We start from the raw sequence: 19,195 nt of genomic DNA, 5'->3' as shown, positions 1-19,195 counted from the left end.
TGGAAGCTTTGACTAGAACAAAGCAATTTCTATGTGATATTATGCTTCATGGATTCAAAAACTCATGGATCAAAGAATATTATTGATTTAGCCCAAGAATCTTAAAATTTCACACTCTGATTGAGACCATAAAACAGTGAGTGCCACCATCAACTGGGAAACAATTACCAGACAAGCATGACACTGAGAAAGTGAGAGGTAGTGGCATTATTTATTCTCTCAGCAGTATTTGTTAAGTGCAGGAGGAGCTGAAGATGGTCACAATTCCACATGAGCCATTCTAATCCTGCCTATAATCCAGCATTACTCAAAGGCCCAAAGTTGAACACACCACATTTGTCTTTCCCCCTTTCTCTAACCATTTCCCTGATATACCTCTCTCCCAAGATCATATGATAATACATTCATTCTCTTGCAGCCTGCAATTGTCCCTCTAAGCAGGCTTTGTTCAGGGGATACCAACCAGTAGTGGTAATCCATCACTCTCAGCAAAAATGGATTCATAAAGATAGTCTTGCACAGTTAATGAAATGTATCCTGGGGTTACAAAACACTTGCTCTGAACTATGTCTAATAAAAGACAAAGTCTGTAGGAATATGTATAGAAAGGCTATACTACCGTGATCAACACACTGAAACAGGAAACAATTGCTTAATTCTCCAGTAGAAATGAGATTGTTAAATTTCATTGACTTAGAACTGATGTTTTAGAAAGCAAAGTTCGAGTTACCGAAAAGTCAGAGGAGAAAAAAAGCAGCACTGTGTGTGTCTTACTGGGGCCTTGAAAAGTAGAGAAAATGGAAAGGCAAAGCCCTTCAAAGGGTGGGGACTCCACCACAACAGTTTTTTTTTTTTCTTCCTAGTTTTGCAGCCAACTTAGTTTTAGTTTGTTTGTTCCCAAGAGGAAGGGCTAGAGTTCAGGAAAAAAGAGGCCATTACAGGGGATTTTCCCACAGCAGCTGATACTTCCTCAACAGCCTTTCCATCATCTCCTGGAAGTCCCCGCCTCCTTATGCTAAGGAAATGTGCAGTAACTTTCGTTTTACTCTAAGAAGCTTTCTGCACGGTGCAAAAGAACTGAGGCTTTTTCTCATGGCTGGTGAGTCTGAGGGCTTATCTTGAATAGGGAGTCTGGGGGCTTATCTTGAATAGGGACTATGACTTGAGTCCTAGAATTTAGTGTATCCATAGCATTAGGACAGCAAACAATTAAAGAAAAAAGGTGTGGGATGGAGCATAGAAGCCTGATAACTGTGCAGCCGGCAACTACTGTGTATCAGGAATTGTGGAGATGCTGAGATATATGTGGCTTTGAGCCACAGAGAACTTAATCCCTTATTTTCCTTTTTGGAAATCAAAGAGGAGGGTAAAGCCAGAACAACAATATGAGACAGCTCTAAAAATCTGTAATGAACTCTAAAATTGTTTTATTTTCCCAAGATGCTGATTGGTGCATACTTGAAGTTGCCACTCAGTTCCCAAGCCTAGTGTTACTCTCTTGTTCCATTTTAAATGATTCCATTTTTTTTTTTTTTTTGCTAGCTCTCTGCTTCTGCTAAAATCAACTCTGTTGTACCTCATTCTTGAATTCCTATCACAATGTTTTGACTCATGTCTTCCTTCCAGGTCTTAAGCTTCTGTTCCATCCTTGGCATTCCTTTCAAATCATGTACCCTTCTTACACTCAGAAGCTGAGAAGGCACAGGACTGAAAAAATCACTTGGTGTTTTGGTAGCAAGTGTTCAAATGCATCTTATCGTTTCTCTTTGGCTTTATTCTCAAAATGTGTATGTGGAGATAGATGGTTTCTGGGATTTTTAAATGTTACAATTAAAGAAGTCATTAAGAAGGGTTCAGGTCACCACTCTGCCCTCACCCTGATTAGTTAAATCTTAAAGAGACTTCAGATATCTAGGGACAGTTCTACAGCTTGTTTATACATAGAGTCCTATGTTTAGAATTTGCAGTAAATTTGTTCTCAGTTTTAACATTTTAGATATCTATTACTATAGTTCTTACTCGGGAACAGAGGTGACCACCTATTTCATTTATTCATATATATATATATATATATATATATATATATATACATATGTCTATTACTATAGTTCTTACTCGGGAACAGAGGTGACCACCTATTTCATTTATTCATATATATATATATATATATATATATATATATATATATATATATAAAAATATATATATATACATATGTATATATATATATATATATATATATATATGTATATGCATGTAGATGAATGATACACATAGAGTTATGGTATCAACATTTCAGACAGATTTTCCTCCCTAAAAAGATGCACTTGTCTATGTTTCTGTGGCACAATTGATACTTGATTTCAGCCCCACACTAAAATACAAGGTCTTTATCCTACACAGGTTTTTTTTCTACTGTGTTTTTCTACACCTTTGATTCTCCCTGGAGTGTAGTTCTTTCTATGTGCTCTATGTCTCATCTTCCAGTGTTTAACTTAAGCTCTAGGATGGCTTATCTTTCATGATGTCAGTAAGGTATTTGTTGAGGACAGGGGTTAGGTTGTTGACAGAATTTTCTTGGAGCACACAACACATACATCTGCTCACCAGAAAAAGGAAAACCACAACATTAAAGTAACTTTTACACCAAAATCAACTGGCATGAACTTGAGTTTCTATTGAGGTTACTTACAAAAAGCAGGGATGACTCAAACACAGCTGCATCACCAAAACACTCATGTCGTCATGGGTGATGACTTGTGAAAGCAGTGACTCTGGAGCTTTGCACTGCATGCAGGACACTGCAGTCTGAGGCTCTCTTCTCTTTTATTCTGCTGGGCAGAGTCTCCTTTCACCCCAGCAGATGTTTATTCTTACTGGAAGCCTTTGAGGATCTTCCAAGTTTCCATTCCTTCAGATATGCGACATTCATAAGGGACATTAATCTCTTTCAACCTCCCCATTCCTTCCAGAAAAAAATGTTTCAATCAAGACTAAAAGTGCTACATAACAAATAGCGTAGTCACTAAATTAAATTCACACCTGTGGCTGGCTGCCTCTTAAGCTGGCATGCCATCTTCTGATGGCTTATGAGACTGAAATAACAGATAATTACATACTAGGAATGAGAAAATGAATGATATTAGAGAAAAACTAAGTATAGTTCCCTTATACATGTAAACATTCATAACATTTTAATTCTCTAAGATATTTGCAACAATATGACACATCATTATGAACTACAGTCACTGTTGTCTAGAGAAGCTATGGAATGTATCCTATCTCGAGAACAGGGGCTTCTTTTCAGCAGCGTCTCTCTTAGCTACTTCCCTTACTCCACCTCTCTACTCTTTTCCTGGCTGTAACAGTTTTAGATGCCACATATAAATAAGATCATATTGTATTTGAGATTTGTGTGCATAGCTTGGTTTACTTCACCTAACACGATGCCCTACAGTTTTATCAATATATTAACAAATGTCAGAACTTTATTTAAAATAGTAAGTTTTATAAATGCAAAAACACTATATTTATACCTAGAGCTATGCATATCTATCTATGTCTACTCTATCCATATCCAATCAATCTGTATCTATATCATCCTTATCTGTATCCATATCATCTGTGTCTATACCTATCTATGTTCTTTTCCTTATCCATTCAAATATCCACAAACATGGCTAATTAAACAATACTACATTAAATAGCTATTAATTCATGATCCTTATTTCATACAGAGAATATAATCAGGTATAGATTTTATTGATCCAAGGTAGTTATATATTATTTCTAAAGAATCCCTATGAATCATTTTTATTATTCTAATGGGTGTACTCGTTTATACTGCCACCAATAGTGTGCAAAGGCTCACTTCCTTAGCATACGCTACAACACTAGCCTTGTGTCTTTCTTTTTAAATTTTATTTATTCCTTTTTTTGTATAATACATCTGGACCATAGCTTTCCCTCCCTCCACTCTTCCCAGTTCTCCTTATCACTTCCCCTTCCCCATAAATCAACTCTGCCCCCGAATCTCCCTTCAGGAAAGAGCGGGTCTTCCAAGGACATCAGCCAAACCTGGCCTAGCAAAATAGAATGAGTTTAACACAAATCTTCATATCAAGTCTGGACAAAGCAGCCCAATAGGTGAAAATGGGTCCTAAAAGCAGGCAAAAGATTCAGAGACACCCCTACTCACACTATCAGGAATACCCCAAAACACCAAGCCAATAATTGTATATGCAGAGGACCAAGTGCAGACCCATGCAGACTCCGGTAGCTACTTTCGGCCTCGCTGAACACCTTTGAGCCCCACTTAGTTGATTCTGTCAGTTCTTCCCTCCCTCCTGGTTCCTATAATCCTCCTCAATTTCAAGTAGCTTTCCAAACTCTAAAGGGAGAGAACCAGTAAGATCTAGGCTCTATCTTCACCCATTGTTTGGCTATGTGTCTCTGTATACCCACCAATTGCCTGAGATAGCTTCTCTAAAGATGTCTGGACTAGGCACCAGATCTATGAGTGTAGTTGAGAACATCATTAGGAATCATTTCATTGGTTTTTTTTCCCTCTTTTTAATAGTCATGTTTGGTTTTCCTCTAGGCCTCTGGTCTCAGCTTCCAGTTCCTTACCATCCAGGCAGTGTGGGGCCATGGGCTTCCTCTCCTGGGATGGTCCTCAAATTAGACCAGCCATTTGTTGGCCACTCTCACAAGTTCTGCGGTATCATTGTCTCAGTAAATCTTGCAGGCCGAATAGATGGTAGCTGGAAGGTTTTGTGTCTGGTTTGGTGTCCCATTCTCACCAATGAAAGGCTTGCCAGGATACAGAAGATGGAATTGAAGTTCAGGTTCCATCTACTTCATCACTAGGAGTCCTTACTAGAGTAGTCTTGACACATAGATTCCAGGGAGTTTCCACCACACTAGGTTTCCAAATACCCCTACCCAAATGCCCTCTAATTCCAGTTATCTCTTCCTGTACCCCCATCCTCCATTACTGTCTCTCTCTGCCTAATCTTTCCTATTCTCATCCTCACCCTCCCCTAGGACACTTGCAAAATCTATTTTCCCTTCCCAGAAAGATCAATGCATCACCTCTAGGGACCACCTTGTTACTTATCCACTCTGAGCTTGTAGATTGTAGCCTGATTATCCTTTACTAAACATATAATATTCACTTATAAGTGAGTATATACTATATTTGTCTTTCTGTGTTAGAGTATCATCCTCACTCAGGATGATACTTTGCAATTCCATCCATTTTTTTTTTTTTTTTTGCAAATTTCATGATGACATCGTTTTTAACTGCTGAGAATAGTTCATTGTGTAAGTGTAAATAAATAGACAATATTTTCAATCCATTTTTTAGTTCAGAGATATCAAGATTGTTTGCAATTTCTGGCTGTTATGAGTAAAACTGTGATGAGCAAGTATCCCTGTGTTAGGATGGAAAGTCCAATAGATATGTTCTCAAGAGTCGTGCAGCTAGGTCTTAGGTAGATCAATTTCCAGTTTTCTGAGAAACTGCTATATTGATTTTCATAGTGACTATATAAATTTGTGTCATTTTAATACTGCTCACTCTGTTAGACATCAGATGATATCTTACTGTGGTTTTAATATTCATTTCCTGATAATTAGAATTACTGTTTGTTGTCTGAACATATATATTGGCTACCTGTGCTTTTCTGTAAATTTGTCTGTTCAGTTCCCGTCACTGTGTTGTTACTCTGTATTCTTGCTATTAAGGCTATTAAGTAGGTTGGCTCTCTTACACAATCAAGGTATTAGCTTCCCAGATTGCAAATCTTTTCTTTAGTCCCACAAGCTCTGTGTTCGCTCATTGTTTCCTTTGGTTTCAGCTTGGTTGCTTTGTTGATTTTGCTCATTTATTTGTTGTTTACATTGATTTACATTAATTTTTCTTAACTGCTTTTAAGGTCATTAGCGTAAAAATCACAGCACAGTGTAATGTAAATGGAAATTCACTCTGTGTTTTTATAGTGTTACATAATTACTGGTCTAAACTTTAATTATTGAGGTACTTTTCTTTTTGTTATAGAACTTTTTGTTATAGAGGAATAAAATTATAGAACTAATTTCATTCCTCTACAAGTATATATATATATAATTTTCCTAATAATATTTATTGAAAAGGCACTCTTTCCAGATCTCAGGTTCACACTGCTTTGGTTGAAAAGTAACTGAGGCAAATCTTTGGCAATAATTCCATGCTATCATCTGGGCTTTCTGGTTGGCTTCTCTGTGAGCCTCATTCCACTTTATTTATTTTCACTTTGTAGTTACTTAGTGTGCCTTCCCTTCACATTTAATGTTTTAGTCAAGATGTCTTAGTCTATTTTAATTTTGATTATAATAAAATTACATCATCTTCTCATTTCCTTTCCTCCCTCCAAGTCCTCTATCTCTCTTTGCTTCCTCACCCATCCTTGTGATCTAACTCTTCTTATTCTCTTTCAAACCCATGGCCTCTTTGTTTCATTAATTCCTGTTACATACATATATGTGCTTAGAGTTTTACAAGGTGGTACAGTGTGAATTTTAAAGTTTTCTTTCTACTTTTATTAAAATACGATTTAATTTTTGATAGATATTCTATTGAAATTATAGTCTGCTTAGGTGTTGTGGCTATTTTAAACAATTTCACCACTCTCATTCCACAAACACAGGGTATCCTTCCATTTATACATAATATTTCATTTCTTTTCTAATATGTATTAGTTTTCATCATATATATTTTTCACTTCCTTGGACAAATTCATTCTCGTGCCAATTTTTGTAGCTATTTTTAGTGGAATTTAGTTTTTGAGTTACTTTTCAGACACTTAGTATCATGGAACAGGTAGCATTTTCATTTTGAATATTCTTATCTTTCTATTGAAAAATTTTACATAATATATTCTGATCAATGTTTCCATTGCTTCAACCTCTACCTGATCATACCTACTTAGCCACCTACCCAACTCATCTTCTTTTGCTCTCTCTCTCTCTCACTCTCTCTCTTTTTTTCTCTCTCTGTCAAAAATACAAACAAAATAGCCCCCAAAAGGCAAGCAAAATAAATCAAACTACAAAAAAATAGAAGCACAAAAAAATACACACACAAATAAAACTAATATAAAATAATATTAAAAATTATAATATACAATCAAAATACAAGTAATGCAATAAAAGCAATATGAAACAAAATGTCTATATATATGCACTTGAATTTATTTTGTATTAGACATTGACAGTTAGGCATGTGACTGCCCTTAAGTGTGGTTTGTATATCCAATGAGACTCTATTGGAAAAAGCTAATTTTTAAATCATATGATCTATTATTAGAATAAGTAGTTGATTATTATTATTATTATTATCATTAGCTGATAAGCTTCTTGAAACTTATATATATCCCTATATATGCAAGGCTGGCCTCACATTTATAGCCATTCTTCTGTCTCTGTTTTCCAAATGTGAAAATTCAGATGCAGACATCATTACACCTACTAGTTTCTATAACTTTGGTAAAATGTTTGAAGCTCCTGTTAGACCTGCTTTCTGTCCCCTTAGAATCAGCTGCTTTCATTTTTTCTGATTTCTAGAATTTTCAATATTTTATGAAACAAAAGGATAAAGGGTAAATTGTTTCTGATCATAGTAATAATTATGTTATTTGTGGCAATTGAATATGACGTTATCTATGGCAAATTTATACATACATATGTACATACACACATACATATATATGTAATTTGTTATATTATTAATCTCTTTATTACTTACTACTATTGATCACCCATTCAACACTGTTCTTTTTTTTTTTTTTGAATATACAAATTATTATAACAGAGGACCAGAGCTTAGGTAGAGTAGATATTTCAACCTGAAACTGAGTTCTATTTACATTATCAAACTGTGAGGTAATATTTATAGAATATTATCCAAGACCAACATTTCTTCATCTCTTCTAAATAGTATCAACACTTTAACCAAACAATTTTTTTGTGTGTCCTGAAACATCGTATTAGTATGCTTTCAAGTATCTCTTCACAAAATTACATGGAACAGCACATGCTATTTTAAGAGTGTCTCTAACATGTGAGCTACTATGTTCTTTTTAATTTATAGGATTTTTATGATTTGATCAATTAATAGCTAAGTTCTCTTTGTATAGGTTGTAAGTCTTACTAATACCCTTTTCACAAAAAGTGTTTTTGTTACATCTTGGGGGAAACATTCATCTAAAATAATTGGTGCAATGGTACATCAGCAGATTTTTATTGTTATAGAGTCTATGTCATGGTTGAGTAAGTATTATCTTAATTTGTCTATTTTATAGTAACTTGTTAACTGATATTATCTCATATTTAGTTGTGATGATTATGAAGTAAGTAGTAATTATTACTGCACAGGCTTACTGTGAAGGTCTGACATATTAATATATACAAAAACCTTAGTGTACAGATTTGTACCTCACAGTGGTTTTGCTGTCTTTTATTGTCTTTTGGTAGGTGGGTGCTTCTACATTTAGTCATAAGTGCACAAGTAATGCTATATCTATTGAGTTAACTGATATTAGGTAATTTTTCATGTTTTATAATTTCTATGTGGCTTTTTTCAGAATAAATGTCAAGCAAATGCAGAAAGGAACATACAAGACAATAAAGAAAATAAGCCCTGTGATCTGGGCCAAAGTCCTTGTTTACTATGTAGATAAATATTATTTGACTGTGCCATTTTGATGTGAAAGTTATCTTGACAGTGTCATTAATTAATGAAGGTGGTAAAGTTAAGTAAGAATTGCTTAAATATTCTGTCTTTCCATATAATCCATGCTCAAATCTTATCTTTAGAGCTAAAATTAAAAATGATACTTTGATACCTCTATTTTACTTACTACCCTATAAAAATTTAATCATCCTTAGGAATAACACATCAACTCTTAATTTTGCTATACTAAAATAAAAGCATACTGCTTTAACTGAACTAAAAACAAAGGAGTGACTACAGACTAATGAGAAGAATTTCCTGTCTTGACAAGAGGTTTGCCTTCCCCCCGAAACACACATTTTGGGTGAATCATTGTCTCTTCAGGACTGACCAAGAAACTGGTAAAAATAAAACCAATGAATGACCAATGTTACAGAATAAAGAGAAGCAGCTACCGAAAAGCCTATGTAGTGATGCCCTAATAAACGTAGTCTGCTGCAAACTTGCAAGGTTGACCCATTTCTCCAGGTACAAAGAAATTGGCATGCAGCTTCTTGGTTAATGGGAAGAGGAAGCTTGTTTTCAGAAATGTTACATTGCAAAGATTATCCAAAGTGAGTCCAAGCTCTACCTGGCTTGTAGTTGAACAAGTCTTTTGTCTCTGACAGAAAACAACCACCCTGACAAACCACTTAAGATACTGGAAAAGCTGGGCAAAGAAATCCTAACGGAGTACCTAGAAAAATCGGTTCAAAGCAATGTAGTGAAATTAACAGAGGAAGAGAAAGAAGAATTTAACAATGCTGAACACAGTGACAAGCGCAGGGTCATTGTAGATGCCATGAAAAGGAAACACAGAAAAGTGGGTGAAATGCTTCTTCAGACATTCCTTAATGTGGACCCAGGCAGCTGCCATAGTGAAGGTAAGAACAGAATGGACTGTGAACAGCTCATTCTGCTCATGATCTATTCCGTTTTCAGGCCCAACACTTGCTTTGATTTTCTAATCTTTGTGTCACTAATGTATCATTTTTCTCTAAAATAGATAACCTTTTAGAAAGTGTTTTTGACTTTCTTGGGTATAATCTAGTTTCCAGCATTGTAAAAATGCTAAGTCTTCTGTTCAAGCTATTTTGAGAACTAACTAGTCACCTAACAATTATAGAATGGAACACTAATCCTAAAGTTGATCACATTGTGAATTTTGTGGCCCTCATCAGTCCTAGCATCTATAAAATGGGAGCATTCTAATATTTTCTCTCATATTCTTTCAGAGCTAGAAACATAGTCAAACCAGGAAATAACTTTCCGAATACTGCCTTTCATCCAAGCTTCTTTGCTGGACTACATTCTCACAGCACTGCCTACACAGGACTTCTGAGCACATGCTCCATTGTTTCATGAAATGAATACTTGTAAAGCTAAACACTGACTTCTCCCATTAAGTCAGTTAGATGCATTCCCACAAACTGAGAGAATCTCAAGGATAAAAGTAAAAATATTGCATGCAATAAGGATCAGAATCGGAGGAAGATGTTCAAAATACTTTGAAGAATTTCAGAAATGTCCAAAGTCTTGAGCTTAATTGAATTGAATTGAATGTTCAATTCAACTCTCTTGAAGAACCCTGGCTTTGTCTGTATTGTAATCTCCGGGTGACCCCAGGACATCATGGAATCACTGGTCCAGTAGACCAGGCCTCAGGAGAAAAGGATATTAGAATAGGTCCAGGCTCTGGCTTGGCATTTGCATATGGATTTAATTCTGAAGGTCTGGCAAAACAGAGTGAAGGATAGGAAGAATCCAAGATATTTGTCTGTTACACTGAACTAATTTGTGCCAAGAACTTTTAGTCAGAGAGAAGCACTTGAAGTTCTATTGGCCAAGGATTACGTCTTTGTCTTATCCAAGAGGAATCCCTCACTTGTTATATTAATTTAATATGATTACTTATCAATTTATGGGAATCAAAATTTAAAAATGTATCTAAATTCCTATTGTTTTAAAATTTCTTTCCTTCCAAAACAGTAGCTAGGAGCCACTTGTGCATAGTAACACATTCTGAAATGGCAAAATTCGTGATGCATTGCACTGAAGAGTATAAGAATATTACTAGTATTATTTCCTTAATTGTTCTTCCTTTCACTTTATGATAATAGAAAAGCTAAGCTGGACTATTAATTAAAGTACTCTTCTAGTAGATAACACTCTGGTAAGTATATTACTTTGACAAAGAGACAATTGAAATAAACAAGAATAAGGTAGCTTTTAGGAATAAAATCACCAGAAATTTAAAGTTGTTGCATATGGGAAAGTCAGGTTTAATTCCAAATTACAATGCTGTTCTCACAAGTATTAGCAGAATTAGGGGTCTCATTGTTGGGCCGTTCTGCTTTTCACATCAACCTCCTCCTTTCCCTATCTTAGTTGTACAATATTCTGTGCCACTTGTTATTATAGTAATCATTACGTACCATTTAGTTTTCTTCCAGACAATTCTGCCCAGCCAACAAATCATGTCCCTAAATCAGACTGAAAGAGTCACATTATGTGATGTATTTTACAGCTAATCCAGAAATGGAGGAACCAGAAGAATCAGTGGACACGCTCAAGCTTTGTTCCCCTGAGGAGTTCGCAAGGCTTTGCAGAGAAAAGAGACAAGAAGTACTGTTCTTTGTTGTTGGAATAGAGATATCAAAACAATTGTTCATACTAAAGACAATTTCTTAAACCTCTGAGCCCAAGTGATGACGATTTAAGTGCTATAGATTATGATTTTGATTATAAACAAAGTCAATTTGTTTTTTAATTCAGTGATAAAAATCATGGTGTTCATTTAGTTTATTTTTTCTCTCCTATTCATGAATTATGAAAATTTTATCTGTAGTAATGGAATCAAAATATCTATAGAACAATACAGTTGTCTAGTAGTTATCTGTAGACTGTTTTAAAATGTAAATGTTTTAAAAAGCACACATACTGAAGAAGGTTTATTATTACAGTATACAGAACATAATATTGATATATTAAAAATGGCATCATAATTATATTACTAAATGCACTTTGTTTTATACTTTTCTTGACAGGAACTCATAATATCTTTGGATTTTATAGCTAAACTAACCTTACATTCTATGGAAATTTGACTAGCGACTAGTCAACTAGAGAGGAGAATAGTAATTATCCTGAGTTTCTCAAGACTTATGTGTAACTATTCCAGTTATATTCTAGCTCTGACTTTAGCCCTTGAGAAGGACACAAATAGTATCTTTCAATTATAGTTTGAGGGAGAAGAAAGCTATATAAGACCTTAATAAAGCAATGCTTATTATAGTCAAATAAGCTTTCAAAAACTCAAGAAAGCCAAATTCATTGTCTATTTTACACAGATTTACCCAATAAAGAAAGCCAATGGCCGTACTCGAAAAGCTCTTATCATATGCAACATAGAGTTTGAACATCTATCACTGAGGTATGGGGCTCAGTTTGACGTCATTGGCATGGAAGCCCTTCTTAAAGACTTGGGCTATAATGTGGTGGTGAAAAAGAATCTTACAGCTGAGGTAAGAGCCAGTGCAACCTCCTATATTGGGAACATAAAGAACTTTATTCACAGATGAACATTATAATGATAAGGAGAATCCTCTACCAGACTTAGGATACAGACAGGTGAAGCTGTGTGTGCTTGTGCACACCTTTGTATGTGTGTGTGTGGGGGGGGGGAGAGAGAGCTCTAGAAAGCACTAGAGAGCTCTAGAGAGAGAGGGAGAGAGAGAGAGAGAGAGAAATTCAGTAAGTGGAATCTGTACCTTTTTAAGTTTCAAATATTCCATGTACCATACAAAAAGTGCCCAGCTGTTTGGGTTCATGCAATATTTTTATTTTCAAAGTGAAGCAATTGAGACCCAGTCATGCCAGAGCATGATGATGTAGCAAGCACGGAACAGGTGGTAGGCAATACATATTTGCAATGTAACATATCACAAAGAATGATAATCATGGAGCAAATATGGAGACGAAGTGTGGACAGAAACTGAAGGAGGGGTCATCCGGAGACTGTTTCACCAGGGCATCCATACCATAAGTAGTCATCAAAGGTAGACGCTGATGTGGATGTCAGGAAGTGCATGCTCACAGGAACCTGATATAGCTGTCTCCTTAGAAGTCTGCCAGAGCCTTATATATACAGAGGTGGATACTCACAGCTAATCATTGAACTAATCATGGGGTTCCCAATGGAGGAGTTAGAGAGAAGACTGATGGAGCTGAAAGGGTTTGTGGCCCCATGGGGAGAGCAACAATACCAGCTGGAGCTCCCAGGGTCTAAACTACTATCATCCTACTAAAGGCAGCCATCGGTTTTGTCCAGGGCATGGAGTCAGAGATGAAAGACTTTGCTGCACTCTCAGAGCACCAGACATCGGACAGCACATTCCTAGTGCTAATGTCTCATGGCACACTGCATGGCATTTTTGGAAAAATGCACAGTGAAAAAACTCCAGATGTGCTACAATATGATACTATCTATCAGATATTCAACAATTGCCACTGCCCAGGTCTACGAGACAAACCCAAAGTCATCATAGTGCAGGCCTGCAGAGGTGGTAAGTTCTTTGATAGAACTGTGAGCTCCCAGGCTGCTCGCTATGCCAGTGCTGGCAGGGTAATGCCACAAGGGCTTTGTGTCTAGGAGAAATAACTTTAGGCTCTGTTTAGTTTTCAGAAATTAATGGAACCAATAGGAAATGCCATCAAATGTGCCATTACAAAAATTTGCCTGGTCAGTTGAAAGATTTTCCTATAAGATTTATCCAATATATGTGATTAAGAAATTTTCCAGAATCCCCAAGTCAATGAGAAAAGTATACAAATATTAGAGCAAAATGATTTTAATTTTTAATGTATTTGTGATTTTTATATTATCATTTTTAAATTTGTATTTGAAAGTGAGACAATTCCCAATATAATTATTGTATCTGAGTTCAATCCCCTACTCTTACTAATGGACGGACCATAGGACTATACAGAAATAAGGTCAACAAAGAAACATATGAGTTAGAATACATTATAAATCAAGTGGGAATCAATAATATCTACAGAATACTATAATCAACATGTACAGAATACACATCTGAAATCCAAGTTCTGAGGAGAAAAGGAAAGGTAGATTCCTATGGAAGACTCCTCAGTCCAATGGCCAAACATCACAATTTATTTGTCAAGTTTGTGGCTAGTCTATACAATGTAAATATTATACATTTACTCCTCACTAAGATTACCATTCAAAATATCCATCATACCCATTTTTTAAGGACACAGTGAGTAAAATATAGAAACAGCCTACCATCAACACATGACTGAATGAAAAAAATGTCTTTATGAATAATTAGGTACTGTAAAACCATAAAAAGAATAAATTCTTAAAATTTGAAGGAAAATAAATGGAACTGTATATCCTCATGCTAAGCAAGATGTATCAGTCACAGAATGACGATTGTCCAATGTTATTTTTTCAGATTCTTATATGTGGAAATTAAGTAAAAAATGCAAAAATGTGATCTGAAGACATAAGAGTGTTTGTAAGTGAGGAAATGAGGACTCAGAGCTGGGGAATGTAGCAAGAAGGGAGAGTGAAAAGAAATGATAGAAGGAGTCAAGGCAGATGAGAGTGACATGGTCAGGGCAAATGTGTTGATGTGTGAAGGTGCATCATGTTACATTTATTGCTGCAGTCACCGCATGTATAAACCAGTATAGGAAAATTCAGTACTTGAGAGTGCCCACATGTAATTCTGTCTTTTATTTTATCCTGTACTAATGATATAAAATGATTGCTTCATTATGATATTTACACCTAATTTGATCAGTCTATGTCATACCAACCTTTGCTTTCTCCATCTCTCTCTTGATACTCCACCTTTTTTATTGAGATATTTCCACTTCCATCTTTGTGTGTCTCTTTAGTTTTTAACCTAGACAAAGATTAAAATTAATCTAAGACTAGCTATAAGTAAAATCATCTAATGTTGTCTTTCCCAATCTGGCTTATTTTACTTAACATAATGACCCCCAGTTTAACCTATTTACTTTCAAATAATAAAATTTGGATCTTCTTTCATTGCACAATGTTTCTTGTGTATATTAACCTCATTGTTCTTATACATTCAATTATTAATGGGGACCTATGCTGATGTCACAATTTGGATATGATTAATAGTAAAACAACACATATGGGTACAAGCATATGTCTATTGTATATTTTATTTACATTGAAACAGAGTTTTGCTGTATATTTCCAATATGTCAGGAAGTCATAGTGATCTCAGGCCTCAGTCTCTGGGGAGTTGGGATTATTGCTGTGTGCTATCACATCCAACTTGTATGACTCAGATAATAAGCCTGCATGACTTTGAATTCATATAACCATGTGCCTATAAGCAACTAAAGTAGAAATAACGCCTATAGCCAGGTGGTATAAAATGATGTAAATCTAAAAGTCCTCTGCAGTTTTAGTAAGCACATTCCTACAAAATTATGACTCTGCCCTTATTTTTTCTTATTATGTAACATTTCTTAATGATCCTAGAGGGAAAGAAATTCTCTCTCAGTCTCTTTCTCTCTGCTCTCTGTCTCTCCTTGTCTCTCTGCCTCTCTGTATCTTTCTGTTTCTCTCTGTGTGTCTCTCTCTGTCTCTCTCTGTCTCTCACTCTGTATCTCTCTCTGTGTGTGTGTGAGTGTGTGTGTGTGTGCTCCTACTTACAGTGCTTATTTGTATGTATATGTGAAACTAATCTTGAATGAGCTCTTTAAATGACTGAGGTAGGAAACTGGAAGTTCTACTGCATGTGATCAGTGCTATAGAATGCATTGTTTCTCCAGAGGACCCTGGGGAAGTGTGGATCAGAGAGCCTTCAAAAGCCCAGTCATGCAGAGCTGTGGATCTACCTAGGAATATGGAAGCTGATGCTGTCCGGCTGAGCCACGTGGAGAAGGACTTCATTGCCTTCTACTCTACAACCCCACGTATGTGCTTCCTCAAACATACAGCTTTACAAGTCAAAAGCCACCTTTATATAGCAATAGTCTGACACATATTTTGAGGCTAAAAATATATATTAAACAAAATTTTATTTTGTTTTGAGAACATGGACTCCTTATTTACAACTTTTAAGACTGGCATTTTATTATAATTAGAGAAATCTATAGTGAAAGATACACACACACACACATATATATTATATATATATTATATTATATATATGTATATTTTATATATATATATATAAATATATATATATATATATAATCACCAGTGCAGAATATAGCATCTGCTTACCTCTCTCCTACCAAAGCATATCAGTCTCATCTATTTTTCTTACTGAGCATATTTTGTATGAACACATTATGCATATAGTCTACTGAGCACACTTTACAGATCAGTATTATTATTTGTGATACATATATAATACATGCAATACAGCAGACACTGTGACTTATTCTTCTTCTGTACCTGAAATATTAATTCTGTATTGTATTTTGTTAGTTATAGAATAAAAAGCTAACAAACTATCAACAAAATACAATTACATAATCAGTAGGACATGAGTTACTGTATAAAATGAGTTAGTGTCGGCTTATCTATACTTCCATTCACTGCACATTAATTTCCAGGCTCTACTGAAAAAAAAATAAAGCAGAGAAAATCCATAAACCAATGTATGACCCTTTCTGTCTTCACAGATCACTTGTCCTACCGAAACGAAACAAGAGGCTCTTGCTTCATCACCAAACTCATTTCCTGCTTCCGAACACATGCCTGCTCTTGTCATCTCTTTGATATATTTCTGAAGGTGAATGTTTTGCCGCTCATTTATACTTTTCTTAGACTTTACTATAATCACTTTTCATATTTCAATAATGTAGTCAGATATGCAAAATAAAATGAGAGATTTTTATTTTTATTCACATGTTGAAAATAAAGTTTAGAAAAAGGTGTCAATATGTTACAGTGAAAGTTCTAAACAGATTAGTGCAAGAAAAAAGAACATACACGGACTGGACCTAGGCCTCCCCTCACATATGAAACAGATGTGCAGCTTGGTCTTCATGTGGGTCCTGAACAACTGAAACAGTAGCTATCCCAAAAGCTGTGACGTGTATGTGGGATATCTTCTTCTACCTGGGCTGCCTTGACTGGCTTCAGTGGAAAAGGAAGCATCTAGTTTCTCACAGAAACTTGGAGTACCATAGTGAAAGAATATCCATAAGGGCCCCCACCTGCTCAGAGAAGAGGAGGGGTATGGGGGGAAATTGTGGAAGTGGGTAAAGGAGGGAATGAGAGGGATATAAAGTGAATAAGTAAAAATTAAAATTAAATTAAGAAAAAGAAGTCACTGAGATTTTAATTTACTTTAGTGAAGGCTTAATTTGGCTGGGTCTTAAAAATAGACCATCTTCCGAATTGAATTCTCATGAATAGAAGAGAAAGGCAATGAAGATTGGAGGGTATCAGATTAGATATGATATTCATGTCTATGTAGAGTAATCTTATGAAGCCCAACAACTCCATTTTGAAGAAACTCCATTTTATGTGAGACCAGGGGTTAAACTCCAATTCCAGAAAGAAAGTCATAAAGTCCACCTGAGCAAACATCTTATGACAACCCCCATCCTTTTAGCAACAGCCAGGATATAGTAGCAGGATCAAGGTACATAGAGATAACCTAAGACATTCTGCCGAGAATAGATAACCTGACCATGCACTTTGTCAGGTGGGTTTACCCTGGTGTTCAGTTCATGCAGATGATGCCAGAAGTTCAGTTTTTACTATACTAACTTGATATGGAAATTCCCTAAGCTTGCTACAACGTAATAAAATTCCTACACCCCTAGACTCTGGGCTCTCTGACTCACTATGACAGTGAGAGTCTGGGAGACTTTGCTCCCAAGCTCTTAATAAAAGACCCTTGTGTGTTTGCATCAGAATTGGCTACTCAGTGGTCTTTAGGCTCCCTGTGACTTGGACATTACAATGGTATATGAGGTAGGGTCATAATGTTGAGTTAGAGTTTCCGTTAGCCTTAACCCAACAACTCCTAAATTCTTTTCTTCCCTATAGTTTTCTGCACTGCAATGAAGCATGTTTTCTGTGAATCTTGAAGTTTATATAGTACAAATCTTCCTTTTGGTTTTAGGTGCAACAATCATTTGAAAAGCCAAGTATGCGTTCCCAGATGCCCACCATTGACCGGGCAACCTTGACAAGATATTTCTACCTCTTTCCTGGCAACTGAAAACAGTAAGTAGATTTCCAATTTGAGACCTGAATACTTGGATGGCCAAGTTGGTCTCTGGTTGGCCTAACTCATTGACTAAAGTATAGCACATTTTTGCTATACTTTCATACATCTAGATTCCATTTATCACCTCAAACCATCAAGCAAATGATAAAGGTTACAGGAAGAACAAAGGTAAAACAAAAAAGCAACAATAAATCGTGGAAGATTTAATTTGACAATTATTAAAGTAAGTTAGATTGTGCCCATATATTAATTAGTGTTTTTATAACTTCTCTCCTGTGGCATATCTTTTTATTCTCTGCATAATCCACAGACAATTCAAGTGAATGTTCAGGCAGAATAGCAAGAACATAGTTGGCAATAAACAATGAGTAGGGGAATGAATTCTCTGTGGAATAAACACACTTACCATTTATCTATTCTTTGTCTCCTCTACAGAAGCAACAAGTGACTGAAGCTCATTTCTTCAGCTTGGAAAAGTGATCTTGGCCAAGGATCATGTTTTATACCTGCAATTCCAGAACTAAAAAAACTAAGTAAAGAATAATTATGAATTCAAGACCAGCCTGAGTAATACAGTGAGATTCTGTCACATCAACAAGCAAACAAACACAAACAAAATAAACAAAAAAAAACCCTTTACCAAAAGAGAACATGAATTTATTTGTGTATATAAATAAAAAGAAAGCAAATAAGTGTATTAAGTTGTTTTTTTTTAATGGAGAATATTATTTAAATTAAAATGGTAGTAAACTGAAGAGATAGGGAATAGCAAACTATAGTTTCAAACTTTAGGAATCATATGATGTACACATTACTAGAAAAGAAAAACAGGGAATTTAGCTCTGGCAGTTGGATGAAAGTTGTGATTGTAATAGTCAGCTTGTAATACCCAACTTGACAGAATATAGAGTATCTTAGAGACAAGCCTCTGACCATGCAAGTGAAGCATTGTGTTGATTAGGTCAAGTGATGCACGAAAGCCTCAGCTAATAGTGGGAAGGATCATATCCTAAGTCTGAGCCCTGGAAAGTGAGCTGTACATCAGAACTCAAACACTTTCTTCTTCTTGGTTATGAGCACAAAGCCCTATGTTCCTGGGAAATGAATGTCTATCATGATGGATTGTATCCTCAAAACTCTGAAGCACAGTAAACTCATTCTTCCTTCAGTTGCCTTTGTT

General features: G+C 35.6%; 1 protein-coding gene across 3 annotated transcripts; it reads left to right on the top strand.

Moving 5' to 3' along the window:
* Positions 1-931: 931 nt before the first annotated feature.
* On the top strand, positions 932-18,712 carry LOC143439711 (caspase-4-like). Of its 3 annotated transcripts, none has more exons than XM_076926150.1 (9): positions 932-1,099; positions 9,382-9,636; positions 11,280-11,377; positions 12,103-12,276; positions 13,083-13,317; positions 15,593-15,736; positions 16,454-16,563; positions 17,908-18,011; positions 18,451-18,712. In XM_076926150.1, the coding sequence occupies exons 1-8, from the start codon at positions 1,024-1,026 to the stop codon at positions 18,004-18,006; spliced, it is 1,191 nt and encodes a 396-aa protein (XP_076782265.1). In that variant the 5' UTR covers positions 932-1,023; the 3' UTR covers positions 18,007-18,011; positions 18,451-18,712. The 3 variants fall into 3 exon arrangements, with proteins under 3 accessions (XP_076782265.1, XP_076782264.1, XP_076782266.1); XM_076926149.1 differs by having other exon boundaries at positions 13,062-13,317; XM_076926151.1 differs by lacking the exon at positions 13,083-13,317 and having other exon boundaries at positions 15,595-15,736.
* The last annotated feature ends 483 nt before the right edge of the window (positions 18,713-19,195 follow it).

The sequence above is a fragment of the Arvicanthis niloticus genome, chromosome 27 (genome assembly GCF_011762505.2).
Source record: "Arvicanthis niloticus isolate mArvNil1 chromosome 27, mArvNil1.pat.X, whole genome shotgun sequence".
NCBI lineage: Eukaryota > Metazoa > Chordata > Mammalia > Rodentia > Muridae > Arvicanthis > Arvicanthis niloticus.
This window is presented reverse-complemented; position numbering and strand designations above follow the sequence as displayed.

Excerpts from the sequence above, each read along its gene's own strand:
- LOC143439711 (XM_076926149.1), top strand. The coding sequence starts at position 1,024 with ATGTGCAGTAACTTTCGTTTTACTCTAAGAAGCTTTCTGCACGGTGCA. Across the intron at positions 9,637-11,279 it reads AGGCAGCTGCCATAGTGAAG|CTAATCCAGAAATGGAGGAA; the intron begins GTAAGAACAGAA and ends TGTATTTTACAG. Across the intron at positions 16,564-17,907 it reads TCTTTGATATATTTCTGAAG|GTGCAACAATCATTTGAAAA; the intron begins GTGAATGTTTTG and ends TTTTGGTTTTAG.